The following is a 13,183-nucleotide window of genomic DNA, read 5'->3' on the forward strand; positions in this document are numbered from 1 at the left end:
CAATGTGAAAATGAATTGGTATATCTAGCAACACAAGGCCAGGTTTGGGATGGGTCCCCAGAACTGAAAAACATTAGCATTTATCCTGACATCCAACACTTTCTGTGGCATTGTGGAATGCTAGCCTTGGAGTAAACCAGCAAGCATCATCTTAATCAAAGCTACTAATTACCCGCAAGATCTCCCGAGCAAGACAGGCTACTGAGTTTCCTCACAGCAGGAGTGTCAGGGAGGTCATTAGGCCCTCACCTGAGGCACAGCCACTCCTTCCCTCTTCCACAACACACCCACAGATGCATGTGATTCAGCCCCAGTGCACACGGTTGTGAGAAGTGCTAGAGCAGGCAGGAGAAAGGTAACTAAGGGTGCGGGCTCCATTTATGCAGCTTTGGGGAGGCTCTCCTATGCTAAGTGTGACTTGGCTGTGATGCAGTTGTTTTGGGGTTATCTAAACTCCTGCAAGGAGCCTTTGCCCATATATGTGAATATTTCTATGATATAACACTGAATATTGGAGTCTTCAAAGAGGTCAAACTAAATGACACATAACACATTATGGATAATTATGAACATTTATTAAGCACCAAAAGTATACAGCAATGGTTGATACATAAAAAGCACAATTATTGATATAATTTCCAGCCATTAAGCTTACACTCTAAAATAAAATACAAGAATATTGTCAGCCTATGTCAAAGTTTCCTTAACTTGGAATTGGCTACTTTGGCAAATGGATGAAGCAAAATGACCTATTTCAGTGTTAATAAGGCTTTGAACATGACACAAAAAAAATATTTTATGTGTTTCCATTTTTCCCATTATATTAGGAGAACTATGGACAAAAAGGGCACTTAAAAATGTTATAAGCACAATTATTTCAGATTGCCCCTAAAAATTCAAACAGAGATGTCCACTAGCAAATACCAGTAGCCAGTGAACCCAACAACAAACAGGAACTGGACCAAGTCTGTCTTTGCCCCAGTTAAACCTCTCCATCTTCTTCCGCACTAAGGGCTCCAATGATACCCCCACAGAGAGAAGCACCATCTCTTGATGAAGTATCATATAACCACCAAGTCAAACTTGAAGAGTCCTGTCTGAAGAGGACTGAGCAAAGACGGCAGCGGGGACTCTGGCTACGGATGACATGTAAGATGTGTAAGCAATGGCTCAGGCCATACATCTCTAAAGCGATGGGGGAAGCATGTGAATGCTTGCTTTTCTGCTTCGTATAGCTAGTGAGGTACATAGCATCAAGACCCTAGACTACAAATTCTACTTGCCTAAATGCGTGTATAATACTTCTTCATAAACACCTTTAAGGTACTCATTGCTTGTCATTATTAGCTGACAAAGGCACACTGAAGTAATTTTGGTTCTTATTGTCAAAGACAATTTTAAACTGCTAAACAAACACAAAGCATGTATTGTTTTTAATCACTTATAATTTTCTTAATCCCAAAAGAAAATTAAAAAATAAAGTAACTGGCTACAAGTTAGTTATCTGAAAGCAGAAATGTATTCATTCTATAATGTGCATAACCAAGTATTTTAAAAAAATTCATGATTACAAACATTTTAATGGCAGAGTAATAGCATCCTGAGATATCCTTTTTTGTATATATGTCTGAGTATGTATTTCTGAATGTGTGATAAGTATATGTGTACGTGGAGGCCAGATGTCTATCTTGGGTGTCATTCCTCAGGAGCCGCCCACCTTGCTTCATTTGAGAGAATGAAGCAAGAGCCTCTTAGATCTGGGGCTCACCAGTTAGGCTGGGTTGGCAACCCAGTGAGTACAGTGGATCTGCTCACCTCCATGTCAAAGTCAGGTCCTAACGCCCAAGTACTTTACTGACTGAGCTATTTCCTAGGCCCCTGAGATAGCCTTAATGGCAAAATGATATACTAGTGTTGTTGTTTCTGGGGTGTCTTGGGGGACAGCATCTCACACCGTAACTAGGCCTGGCCTCCAACTCATGGCGATCTTCCTGCCTCCTAAGTGCAGAGACGACAGTGTGAGTCACCATACCCAGCAATGTTGGCTATATATATCTTGGTAACTTAGAAAAAAAAAAGTAACATGTTAGCAACAGAAACATCTTTAAAATGTTCATACTTTTGCATATTGAGTTTATACAAAAAGAATGGTCCAGACATTTCAGAATAAAAACTTTCATAAAATAGAACTGAGTTTTACCTGAAGTTAATATTCTTACCACTCTCTTTCAATCTGAAAGTATTATTTATACCTTTTTACTATCTTATAGTAGATAAAACCCAATTACAACATTTGAAATGAAAAAAACTAACACATGTATCAACATCATTCTAATAAGAGGACAAGTATTAGTTTCCACTGGCTTCCTGAGAAAGAATTTTTAAAGTTTATCAGTGATGAATGATTCTAAATTTACAAATCTCAAAGTATTTTTATTTGGTATTATATGAAATATCTAGCATTCCTGATTAGGGGATGCAGTTTTCTAAGGCAAGGAAAGTCAGATTATGTATGAAGCACAGATATTAGCACACAGGTACTATGACGTGCACATCCACATTTTCTGAAACAAGAGTCCTCAGCTGGCTTAGGACTCTCAGAGCTCTGTCCTCCTCTGCATGCAGAGTGCAGGGATTAAAGGCCAGTGCTGCCATCCCTGACTCACACCCACTTTTGAAAGTGATACATTCCAAGCTGCATAATAGTTCATCTCATGTCCTATTTGAATACTACATATTTTACATTAGCTTAAAAGTATAATTGTATAACATATTTTTTAAAATGATTCATTTTCCCAATATCACAAAGTGTGCAACATTTTCAAGATAACTGGTATAGCTTTGATTTGCTCAACAATGTAAAAGATATACCAGTAGTTACAGCAACTGTGTTAAGTAACTGTACAAAGAAAGAAGCTCATAAGGAGCACAAAACAGAAAACTAAGCATAGTGATTTGACCAATATTCAAGTCTTTTTGAAATATTTTTGCTTCTTAGTAATACGCATGTTCCTTTTTACAACACTAACTGGATAAACACACTAGGAGTGCATAGGAATTATTTTGGTAGTTTACTTATCTTTCCTATAGCCTTCTCCAGTATATGAGTGAGAAATTATTTTCTTTTTTTTATAAGATTTTATTTATTTATTATGTATACAGTATTCTGCCTGCAGGTAGACAAGCAAGCCAGAAGAGGGCACCAGATCTCATTGCAGATGGTTGTGAGCCACCATGTGGTTGCTGGGAATTGAACTCAGGATCTCTGGAAGAGCAGCCAGTGCTCTTTACCACTGAGCCACCTCTCCAGCCTAAGAAAATATTTTCTTATGAGATAAAAGAAAGCAAAGTTTGGAGTCTTTTAAAATCTGAGCCATGTAAAAGCTGACTCTTTATAAATCTTAGTCAAAGTATTTATTTTTATTTGGTATTATATGAAACATCTCACATTCCTGATTAGGGGATGCAGTTTTCTAAGGCGAGGCAAGTCAGATTATGTATGAAGCACAGGTACTAGCACACAGGTACTATCACGTGCACAGCCACTTTTTGTTTTTGGAAACAAGGCTCAGCACTCAGGTGACTGTGGAGGTGAGAGGACAACTCATGGGAGTGAGTTCTCTTTCTACACAGACCCAGCGTTGGCTCGTGGAGCAGAGTGCTTTAATTTTGAAGAGTTAAATTTATTTGGAGGACAGGGATTAATTAAAATTATCCTTTAACATGTTTTCTTTTCTTTTCTTTTTTTTTTTTAATCCCGCTATATAGCATTTAATGTCCACAGACTGCTAAGGCTAAAGTCCTGATTTCATCTGTGTTTTACATGGGAATAAACATTTTTTTCTTTTTAAATCAGAAAAGGAAAACGAAAAAAAAATTCTCTCTAATGCTTTGATGCATCTTTAGTTAAGGGTGGATCAAGCTAAGTAATATTGGTTAAACCAGAAGTTACTTTCTTCCTAAGGTCTCAGCTAGTTTCTTAAGTCTTTTCTTCAGCTCCAATGGAAATTTCTCATAGCACTTCTTGCAGACTGGTTTCATGTCAAACTCCACAAATTTATTCCTAAAGATAATTATATATAAAAAAATTAGTGGAAATGTATCCAGCATACACACACATACACACACACACAGATAATGTGACATAAATTCGCTAAACTACATATAAATAAGACACCATATAACACACTATATAAAATATCTATATTCATGTCAGTAAAGAACTATAATTCTAATCTCAATTCTGAATGTAGTAAATGTATAGAAGGATTGGTAAATTAGGCAATGGTGTCATAAACCTTTAATATCGGCACTTGGGAGACCAGGCTGGCCTTAAGTTCACAGAGATCTGCCTGCCTCTGCTTCCTCAGTGCTGGGATTAAATGTATGTGCCATCACCACCTGGCTGAAGTAGGAATATTTAAACTTTTACCTACAATATAGCTTTTGTTCTAAGAAAACATTGGGAAAGTGGTTTAGTTATGCCCACAGATGGGACAAGCATGTGCACACAAGCCATTGTTAAGTATGAATGCCATTATAAGTTTTATACTTGTAATGGGCAAAAGAACAGGACAAGTATCAAGTATTTCAATCTCTGATGGCCACAAGAACATGCCAAAAAAAAAAAAAGAACAAAAAGATAAGCAGAAAAGAGCGGCATCCTAAAAGACTAACCACAGGAGAAGCAATGAGAATGACGTAGAAGGGACAGAACGTTTACAGACACACTGGCTTTCTCTTTCTCTGCTTGTCCTTATCCTTTGCTTCTCTCTCCCGTTTGGCAAGTCGCCTCTTAAACTCTTCTGGCATTTTCTCATAACAGTATTTGCAGACTGGCTTTAGATCAATTTCAACAAACTTATCCCTTTGAGTAGAACAAAGAAGGGACAGAACAGGAACAATTAAAGAAGAACATTTACATTTAGGATTCAGGAGAAAGAAGAGACAGGCATCAATCACTTCCCTTTTTAGATTCTAAATGGCATCTGAAAACTTGTAGCTTGAGCAGTCAAGATGGGCTAGACTAAGGACTCACTTGAGCGTCAGTTTGGTATTGCAGGTGGAACAGGCAAAGCAGCTCACACACCAGGCCTTGTTGAGCGCAGAGACCACTAGGAAAAAAAAAAGATCCAATCACACGGGAGCATTTCACTGAGGAAAGAGGGGCTTCAGTTTTCAACCCGAAAGAACAAAGAGGGCTGTTCCCAGGTACCTGGAGGAGGAGCTCAAGCCTTCTTTCTGGATAGGTTCCTTTATTTCTGATACAGGGTCCTACTCTGTAGCCCAGGCTAGAGAGAACTCCTGATCTCCCCACCTTAGCTTCCCTGATTCTGTGTATCACCAAGCATGGAAAAAGGTCTTTTTTCTTGCAAAAACACAGTCAAAAAACTTAATGCTATTAACATGCTTCCAACAAATCTAATTTTTTTATTATGGCTATTTTTTTTCACTTTTGTTTGATTTTTTGAGGCAGGGTCTGATTATGTTGCTCTTGGCTGTCCTGGAACTCACTATATGTGGAACAGGCTGGCCTCAAACTCATAGAGCTTTGCCTGTGTCTGCCTTCTGAGTTCTGGGATTAAAGGCATATGCCACCGAAAGCCTAGCTACTTTTTTTAAAACATTATTAAAAAGATAGGATGGCTGGGCAGTGGTGGCATACACCTTAAATCCCAGCAGAGGCAGGAGGATCTCTGAGTTCAAGGCCAGCCTGATCTATAAGAGCTAGTTCTAGGAAAGGCTCCAAAGCCACAGAGAAACCCTGTCTCGAAAAACCAAAAAAAAAAAAAAAAAAAGATAGGTTTCACCAGTGCATGCCTTTAATCCCAGCACTTAATAGGCAGAGGCAGGCGGATCTCCATGAATTCGAGGTCAGCCTGGTCTACCAGAACTAGTTCCAGGACTGCTGGGACTGCTAAACAAAGAAACCCTGTCTCAAAAAAACAAAAAGAGATAGCTTTCAATTTAAGCCGTTTTTTCTTTTTCACATTTGTCTTTGTGTACGGTGCATGAGTGGGCACACAGGCATCTGTGGATCTATGTGAAAAGATCCTGACATTGTGGTGCACAGGCACCTGTGATCTATGTGATCCTGAAATTGTGGGTGCACAGGCACCTGTGATCTATGTGAAAAGATCCTGACATTGTGGTGCACAGGCATCTGTGATCTATGTGATCCTGACATTGTGGTGCACAGGCATCTGTGATCTATGTGATCCTGACATTGTGGTGCACAGGCATCTGTGATCTATGTGATCCTGACATTCTGGGTGCACAGGCACCTGTGATCTATGTGATCCTGACATTGTGGGTGCACAGGCACCTGTGATCTATGTGAAAAGATCCTGACTTGTGGGTGCACAGGCATCTGTAATCTATGTGATCCTGACATTGTGGGTGCACAGGCATCTGTGATCTATGTGATCCTGACATTGTGGGTGCACAGGCACCTGTGATCTATGTGATCCTGACATTGTGGTGCACAGGCATCTGTGATCTATGTGATCCTGACATTGTGGTGCACAGGCATCTGTGATCTATGTGATCCTGACATTGTGGTGCACAGGCATCTGTGATCTATGTGATCCTGACATTGTGGGTGCACAGGCACCTGTGATCTATGTGATCCTTACATTGTGGTGCACAGGCATCTGTGATCTATGTGATCCTGACATTGTGGTGCACAGGCATCTGTGATCTATGTGATCCTGACATTGTGGGTGCACAGGCACCTGTGATCTATGTGATTCTGACATTGTGGGTGCACAGGCACCTGTGATCTATGTGAAAAGATCCTGACATTGTGGTACACAGGCACCTGTGATCTATGTGATCCTGACATTGTGGTGCACAGGCACCTGTGATCTATGTGAAAAGATCCTGACATTGTGGTGCACAGGCACCTGTGATCTATGTGATCCTGACATTGTGGGTGCACAGGCACCTGTGATCTATGTGATCCTGACATTGTGGGTGCACAGGCACCTGTGATCTATGTGAAAAGATCCTGATATTGTGGTGCACAGGCATCTGTGATCTATGTGATCCTGACATTGTGGGTGCACAGGCACCTGTGATCTATGTGATCCTGACATTGTGGGTGCACAGGCACCTGTGATCTATGTGATCCTGACATTGTGGTGCACAGGCACCTGTGATCTATGTGAAAAGATCCTGACATTGTGGTGCACAGGCACCTGTGATCTATGTGAACCTGACTTGTGGGTGCACAGGCATCTGTGATCTATGTGATCCTGACATTGTGGTGCACAGGCACCTGTGATCTATGTGAAAAGATCTTGACATTGTGGGTACACAGGCACCTGTGATCTATGTGATCCTGACATTGTGGGTGCACAGGCACCTGTGATCTATGTGATCCTGACATTGTGGTGCACAGGCACCTGTGATCTATGTGAAAAGATCCTGACATTGTGGTGCACAGGCACCTGTGATCTATGTGAAAAGATCCTGACATTGTGGGTGCACAGGCATCTGTGATCTATGTGATCCTGACATTGTGGGTACACAGGCATCTGTGATCTATGTGATCCTGACATTGTGGTGCACAGGCACCTGTGATCTATGTGAAAAGATCCTAACATTGTGGTACACAGGCACCTGTGGATCTATGTGAAAAGATCCTGACATTGACACGGGAATTTTCTTTGATCACTCTCTATCTTCTTAGTTGAGGAAAGGTCTCTTAGTTGAACTCAGCAGCCACTATAGCCAGTCTGGTCGTCAGCCTGCTCTGGTGGCACTGGGCAGGCAGCACCGACAGTGCTGAGGACAGAAGTCTGCTTTCATGATCACACACGTATTGACCCTCTGAGGCATCTCCCCAGCCCTATTTTGCCTTTTTTAGCTTTTAATTTTTCTTTACTTACAAACTGGAGACACCAAATACTATCCCCTCTCAGCACGGTGGGCAGTAGCCCACCTGTCCCATGTGGTTCAGATGAGCTTTTCTGACAAGGCTTGACACCCAACAACCTCTCTGCTGTGTCTCTGCCTCTACTGCTGTTGGCCCACCAAAGAAATATGAATCAGATAAAAATTTTATTTTATTTTTATTTTATTTTATTTTATTTTGGTTTTTCGAGACAGGGTTTCTCTGTGGTTTTGGAGCCTGTCCTGGAACTAGCTCTTGTAGACCAGGCTGGTCTCGAACTCACAGAGATCCGCCTGCCTCTGCCTCCCGAGTGCCAGATAAAAATTTTAAACATCAGACTTTATCTGACTGTGAGGGGTGTTTGAAAGATGACACACTTCCTTTGTCCTTTCAAGTGTCTCCACAGCTAAGCTGACTTGCCATGGCACTAAAGATGGCTCCCGGACTAACGTTGCTACTAACTGTGGTTTTCCACAAAGCATTTCCTGACTAGGTGATGTCTACTGAGAACTAGAAAGCATGCAGTAAACAGTGTTTAGAACTCTGGCAGGGCTGGTTAGTGACCATTAGCAAACACAGCTGCTTTCCCCATGTTGTAGCCAATCTGCCCTGCCTGGTTAGCCCATGCAGCAAGTCCTAGCAACCCAGTACACAGCTCACAGCAGCTGTTCTGCCTCGTTAGCCCAGCTCTCTGCTGTAGCGCACTTGAGACGCATACCAAGAGGGAACAACTGATAATGACCACATCACAGCCCATTAGCTTCTTTCTCTTGTCATTCTACCCAAGTGTTTTATGCCACTGTCCCATCCTCACACGATACATACCATCACCTTCTATGACGCGGTTGCAGTGGAAGCAAACATCACCAAATAGCTGAGGATAAGATGAGAACAAGTGGTGAAAGCTCAAAGTGTGTTGAAATTAAGTTTTTTAAAAGATTGATTTATTTATTATGTATACAGTGTTCTGTCTGTGTGTATGTCTGCAGGCCAGAAGAGGGCACCAGATCTCATTACAGATGGTTGTGAGCCACCATGTGGTTGCTGGGAATTGAACTCAGGACTTCTGGAAGAGCAGCCAGTGCTCTTAACCTCTGAGCCATCTCTCCAGCCCCTGAAATTAAGTTTTCTAACAATAAGTATTCATACCATCTCTGTCATTCCTGTTTACCACTGAAAAACAAGTGGCTAGCAACTAAATTTTAGAATTTATTTTTACTAAAGAAAATTAGTAAATGATTACTTACAATAAAAAAATCATTCACTTTTCATCACTTAAACTTATTTTTCTAGTGACAATTTGAGCATCAAAATAATTTATAAAAAAAAACCCCAAGAACCTTGAAGTCCTTACAGATAAGAAATGGATAAACAAACTATGCCCAGAAAGGGAGGATGGCAGCTGTTCAAGCAGAGTGCCAATGGCCAACTGAGTAGGGAGGGCATTAGACAGGGTAAGTATCATTTCCAACCAAAGCAGGCAGAATTACTGCATGTCACCAAATCGAAAAAACAAACAAACAAAGAACAAAAAAAAAAAAAAAGAAAGAAAGAAAAACTGCCGAAAAGCAGGACATTTTCAGTCAGAAAGTGATTGTCCACAGGTTGTTGGATATAAAGAAGCGGGAAACAGCAACTCACAGTGTAGATATAGCCAACATCAAGCCTGGATGGGACCAATGGAGCAGTAATGAACAGAGGAGAGGCGCTAAGGAGATTATACCACCACTACCTGTTCAGATTCTAGCCAAGAGCCATAGCCCCAGAATAGTAACAAAGAACCAGTAGAGGAGACCAAGGGAAAAGAAACCAATTAAAGAGACTGGAGATGTCCCATATTGAAGATGCTGAAGAACTATCACAATACTAGAATAACACTAGTCTTAAAGCAGGAAACAAAAATGCTATAAGAACATTATTAAAGCCTGGTGGTGGCGCACGCCTTTAATCCCAGCACTCAGGAGGCAGAGGCAGGCAGATCTCTGTGAATTAGAGGCCAGACTGGTTTACAGAGTGAGTGCCAGGACAGTCGAGGCTACAAAAAGAAACCCTGTCTGCAAAAACAGAAACAAAATAACAACAACAAAAGAACATTACTGGGCTGTGTGCAGTGATGCATCCCAACACCTGGCAGGCTGTTGCAGTAATACAGTGAGCCCTGTCTCTAGATAAATAGATAAGTAAATGCCTAAGGGATAAGTGTTGGGAAATATTATTTTCAGGTGTGTAACTTTAGCTACAGCTCCATTTGTTTAGCTCTGTGAAGCTGTGTTACTGTGCTTGTCTAAAACACCTCATGGTCCTAATAAAGAGATGAATGGCAAATAGTGAGGCAGGAGCAAGGATAGGCAGGGCTAGCAGGCAGAGAGGATAAATAGAAGGAGAAATGAGAATGAGGAGGAAAAGAAGAGGAGGACATCCGGACCAAACACCCAACAAGTCACAGAGCAAGAAGGAAAGTAAGATATATAGAAGTAAGAAAGATAAAAATCCAGAGGGAAAAGGTGGTCAGAATAATTTAAGATAAGAAAAGTTGGCAAGAAACAAGCCAAGCTGAGGCTGGGCATTCACAAGTAATAATAAGCCTCCGTGTGATTTATTTGGGAGATGGGTGGTGGGCCCCTGAAAAAAACCAAAAGAGTAAAATATCCCATAAACTGGAAAAATTATTGTAACAATACTGATAAATGTGCTATATAAAAAAGATTTGTACTCTAGGGAAATATACACTGAAACATACTGGGGAAAGGAACCTAGCTGCATCCAATTTTTACTATTTAAAGCCCTGGGGCTGGAGTGATGGCTCACAACCAAAACATAAAAGTCCTGATTGTTGTGGGAATTTGCCATTCGGTCTAATGATGAACGGAATGGAGTGGGTCAGCCTGATGGGCACGGTCTTCTTTGGGGATACGTGACCTCTTAAAAAGCAAGGGAGGAGGAAAGGTAGCACACTTCTCTCTTTCTCTCTCTCTTGGATGTGGAAGGCTTCCTGATGCCATGGCTCGGTGACCTGGTCCAGAGCTTTCTCCATCCTTTAATGGTGGATGGAGAGGCAGCACCAACGCCTCATTTCTTGACCCAAAACTTCCATAGATTGCTACTCTACCTGACCCCTAACTGAGGAGCTAAGACAGTTGATGGCTTCTGGAGTTAGGAGAGTGAACCTTCCTTAAGAGTGTAGCTCCTCAGGGATATAAGGAACATACCTAAACATAATAAAGGTAATATACAGCAAGCCAACAGCCAACATCAAACTAAATGGAAAGAAACTCTCAGCAATCCCACTGAAATCAGGAAAAGGACAAGGTTGTCCACTCTCTCCCTATCTATTCAATATAGTTCTTGAGGTCCTAGCTAGAGCAATAAGACAACAAAAGGAGATCTAAGGGATACAAATTGGAAAAGAAGAAGTCAAACTATTTGCTGATGATATGATAGTTTACATAAGTTACCCCAACAATTGTGTCAAAGAACTTCTACAACTCATAAACACTTTCAGTAATGTAGCAGGATACAAGATTAACTTAAAAAAAATCAGTAGCCCTCCTGTACAGAGATGATAAAAGGGCTGAGAAAGAAATCAGAGAAACATCACCCTTCACAATAGCCACAAATAGCATAAAATATCTCAGAGTAACTCTAACCAAACAAGTGGAAGACTTGTATGACAAGAACTTTAAATCTTTGAAAACAGAAATTGAAGAAGACACCAGAAAGTGGAAAGATCTCCCATGCTCTTGGGTAGGTAGAATTAACATAGTAAAAATGGCAATCTTACCAAAAACAATCTACGGATTCAACACAATGCCCATCAAAATCCCAGCAAAATTCTTCACAGACCTTGAAAGAACAATATTCCACTTCATATGGAAAAGCAAAAAACTCAGGATAGCCAAAACAATCCTGTACAATAAAAGAATTTCTGGAGGCATACAATCCCTGACTTCAAACTCTACTACAGAGCTACAGTACTGAAAACAGACTGATATTGGCATAAAAAACAGACAGGAGGACCAATGGAACTGAATCAAGACCTGGATATTAATCCACACATCTTCGAACACCTAATTTTTAACAAAGAAGCAAAAAATTTCAAATGGAAAAAAGAAAGCATATTTAACAAACGGTGCTGACATAACTGGATGTCAACATGTAGAAGAATGAAAACAGATCCGTATCTATCACCATGCATAAAACTCAAGTCCAAATGGATCAAAGACCTCAACATAAAGCCAGCCACACTGAACCTCATAGAAGAAAAAGTGGGAAGTACCCTTGAATGTATTAGCACAGGAGACCAATTCCTAAATATAACCCAGTAGCACCGACACTGAGAAAAACTACTAATAAATGAGACCTTCTGAAACTGAAAAGCTTCTGTAAAGCAAAAAACACGGTCAACAAAACGACAGCCTACAGGATGGGATAAGATCTTCACCAACCCCACATCAGACAGAGGTCTGATCTCCAAAATATAGAAAGAACTCAAGAAATTGATCATCAGAAGAACAAATAATCCAATAAAAAATGGAATACAGACCTAAACAGAGAATTCTCAACAGAGGAATCTAAAATGGCTGAAAGACACTTAAGGAAATGTTCAACATCTTTAGTCATCAGAGAAATGCAAATCAATACAACTCTGAAATTCCATCTTACACCTGTAAGAATGGCCAAGATCGAAAACACTGATGACAACTTATGCTGGAGAGGTTGTGGGTTGAAGGGAACACTTCTGCATTGCTGGTGGGAGTGCAAACTGGTACAGCCCCTTTGGATGTCAGTGTGGCGATTTCTCAGAAAATTAGGAAACAACCTTCCTCAAGACCCAGTAATACCACTTATGGGTATATATCCAAAGGATGCTCAACCATGTCACAAGGACATGTGCTCAACTATATTTATAGCAGCATTGTTTGTCATAGCCAGAACCTGGAAACAACCTAAATGCCTCTTGACTGAAGAATAGATAAGGAAAATGTGGCACATTTACACAATGGAGTATTACAGAGAAGAAAAAAATAATGACAGCTTGAATTTTGCAGACAAATGGGTGGAGCTAGAAAACATCATTTTTGTGTGAAGTAACACAGACTCAGAAAGACAATTATCACATGTACTCACTCATAGGTGGTTTTTAAACATAAAGCAAAGAAAACCAGCCTACAAATCACAATCCCAGAGAACCTAGACAACAATGAGGACCCTAGAGAGACTTACATAGATATAATCTACACGGGAAGTAGAAAAAGACAAGATCTTCTGAGTAAATTGGGAGCATGA

The 13,183-nt window shown here is 40.6% G+C and overlaps 1 protein-coding gene across 4 annotated transcripts in view; it reads right to left on the bottom strand.

Annotated features, from left to right (window-relative positions):
- Positions 1 to 558: 558 nt before the first annotated feature.
- Positions 559 to 13,183, bottom strand: part of Lims1 (LIM zinc finger domain containing 1) — a 115,476-nt gene continuing 102,851 nt past the window's right edge. For 2 of the 4 annotated variants that reach the window (XM_041655596.1, XM_041655592.1), the window contains exons 8-11: positions 8,723 to 8,771; positions 5,039 to 5,114; positions 4,678 to 4,867; positions 3,932 to 4,063 (exon numbers count right to left, since the gene is read on the bottom strand). In XM_041655596.1, the coding sequence (XP_041511530.1) occupies positions 4,720 to 4,867; positions 5,039 to 5,114; positions 8,723 to 8,771 (273 nt within the window). In that variant the 3' untranslated portion in view covers positions 3,932 to 4,063; positions 4,678 to 4,719. Of the gene's footprint in view, positions 4,064 to 4,677; positions 4,868 to 5,038; positions 5,115 to 8,722; positions 8,772 to 13,183 lie in introns of all 4 variants that reach the window. The other 2 variants (XM_041655593.1, XM_041655595.1) reach the window with 2 other exon arrangements.

This window comes from Microtus oregoni, unplaced genomic scaffold, assembly GCF_018167655.1.
Source record: "Microtus oregoni isolate MIOR12 unplaced genomic scaffold, Mior012 000007F_ref0000211, whole genome shotgun sequence".
Classification (NCBI taxonomy): domain Eukaryota; kingdom Metazoa; phylum Chordata; class Mammalia; order Rodentia; family Cricetidae; genus Microtus; species Microtus oregoni.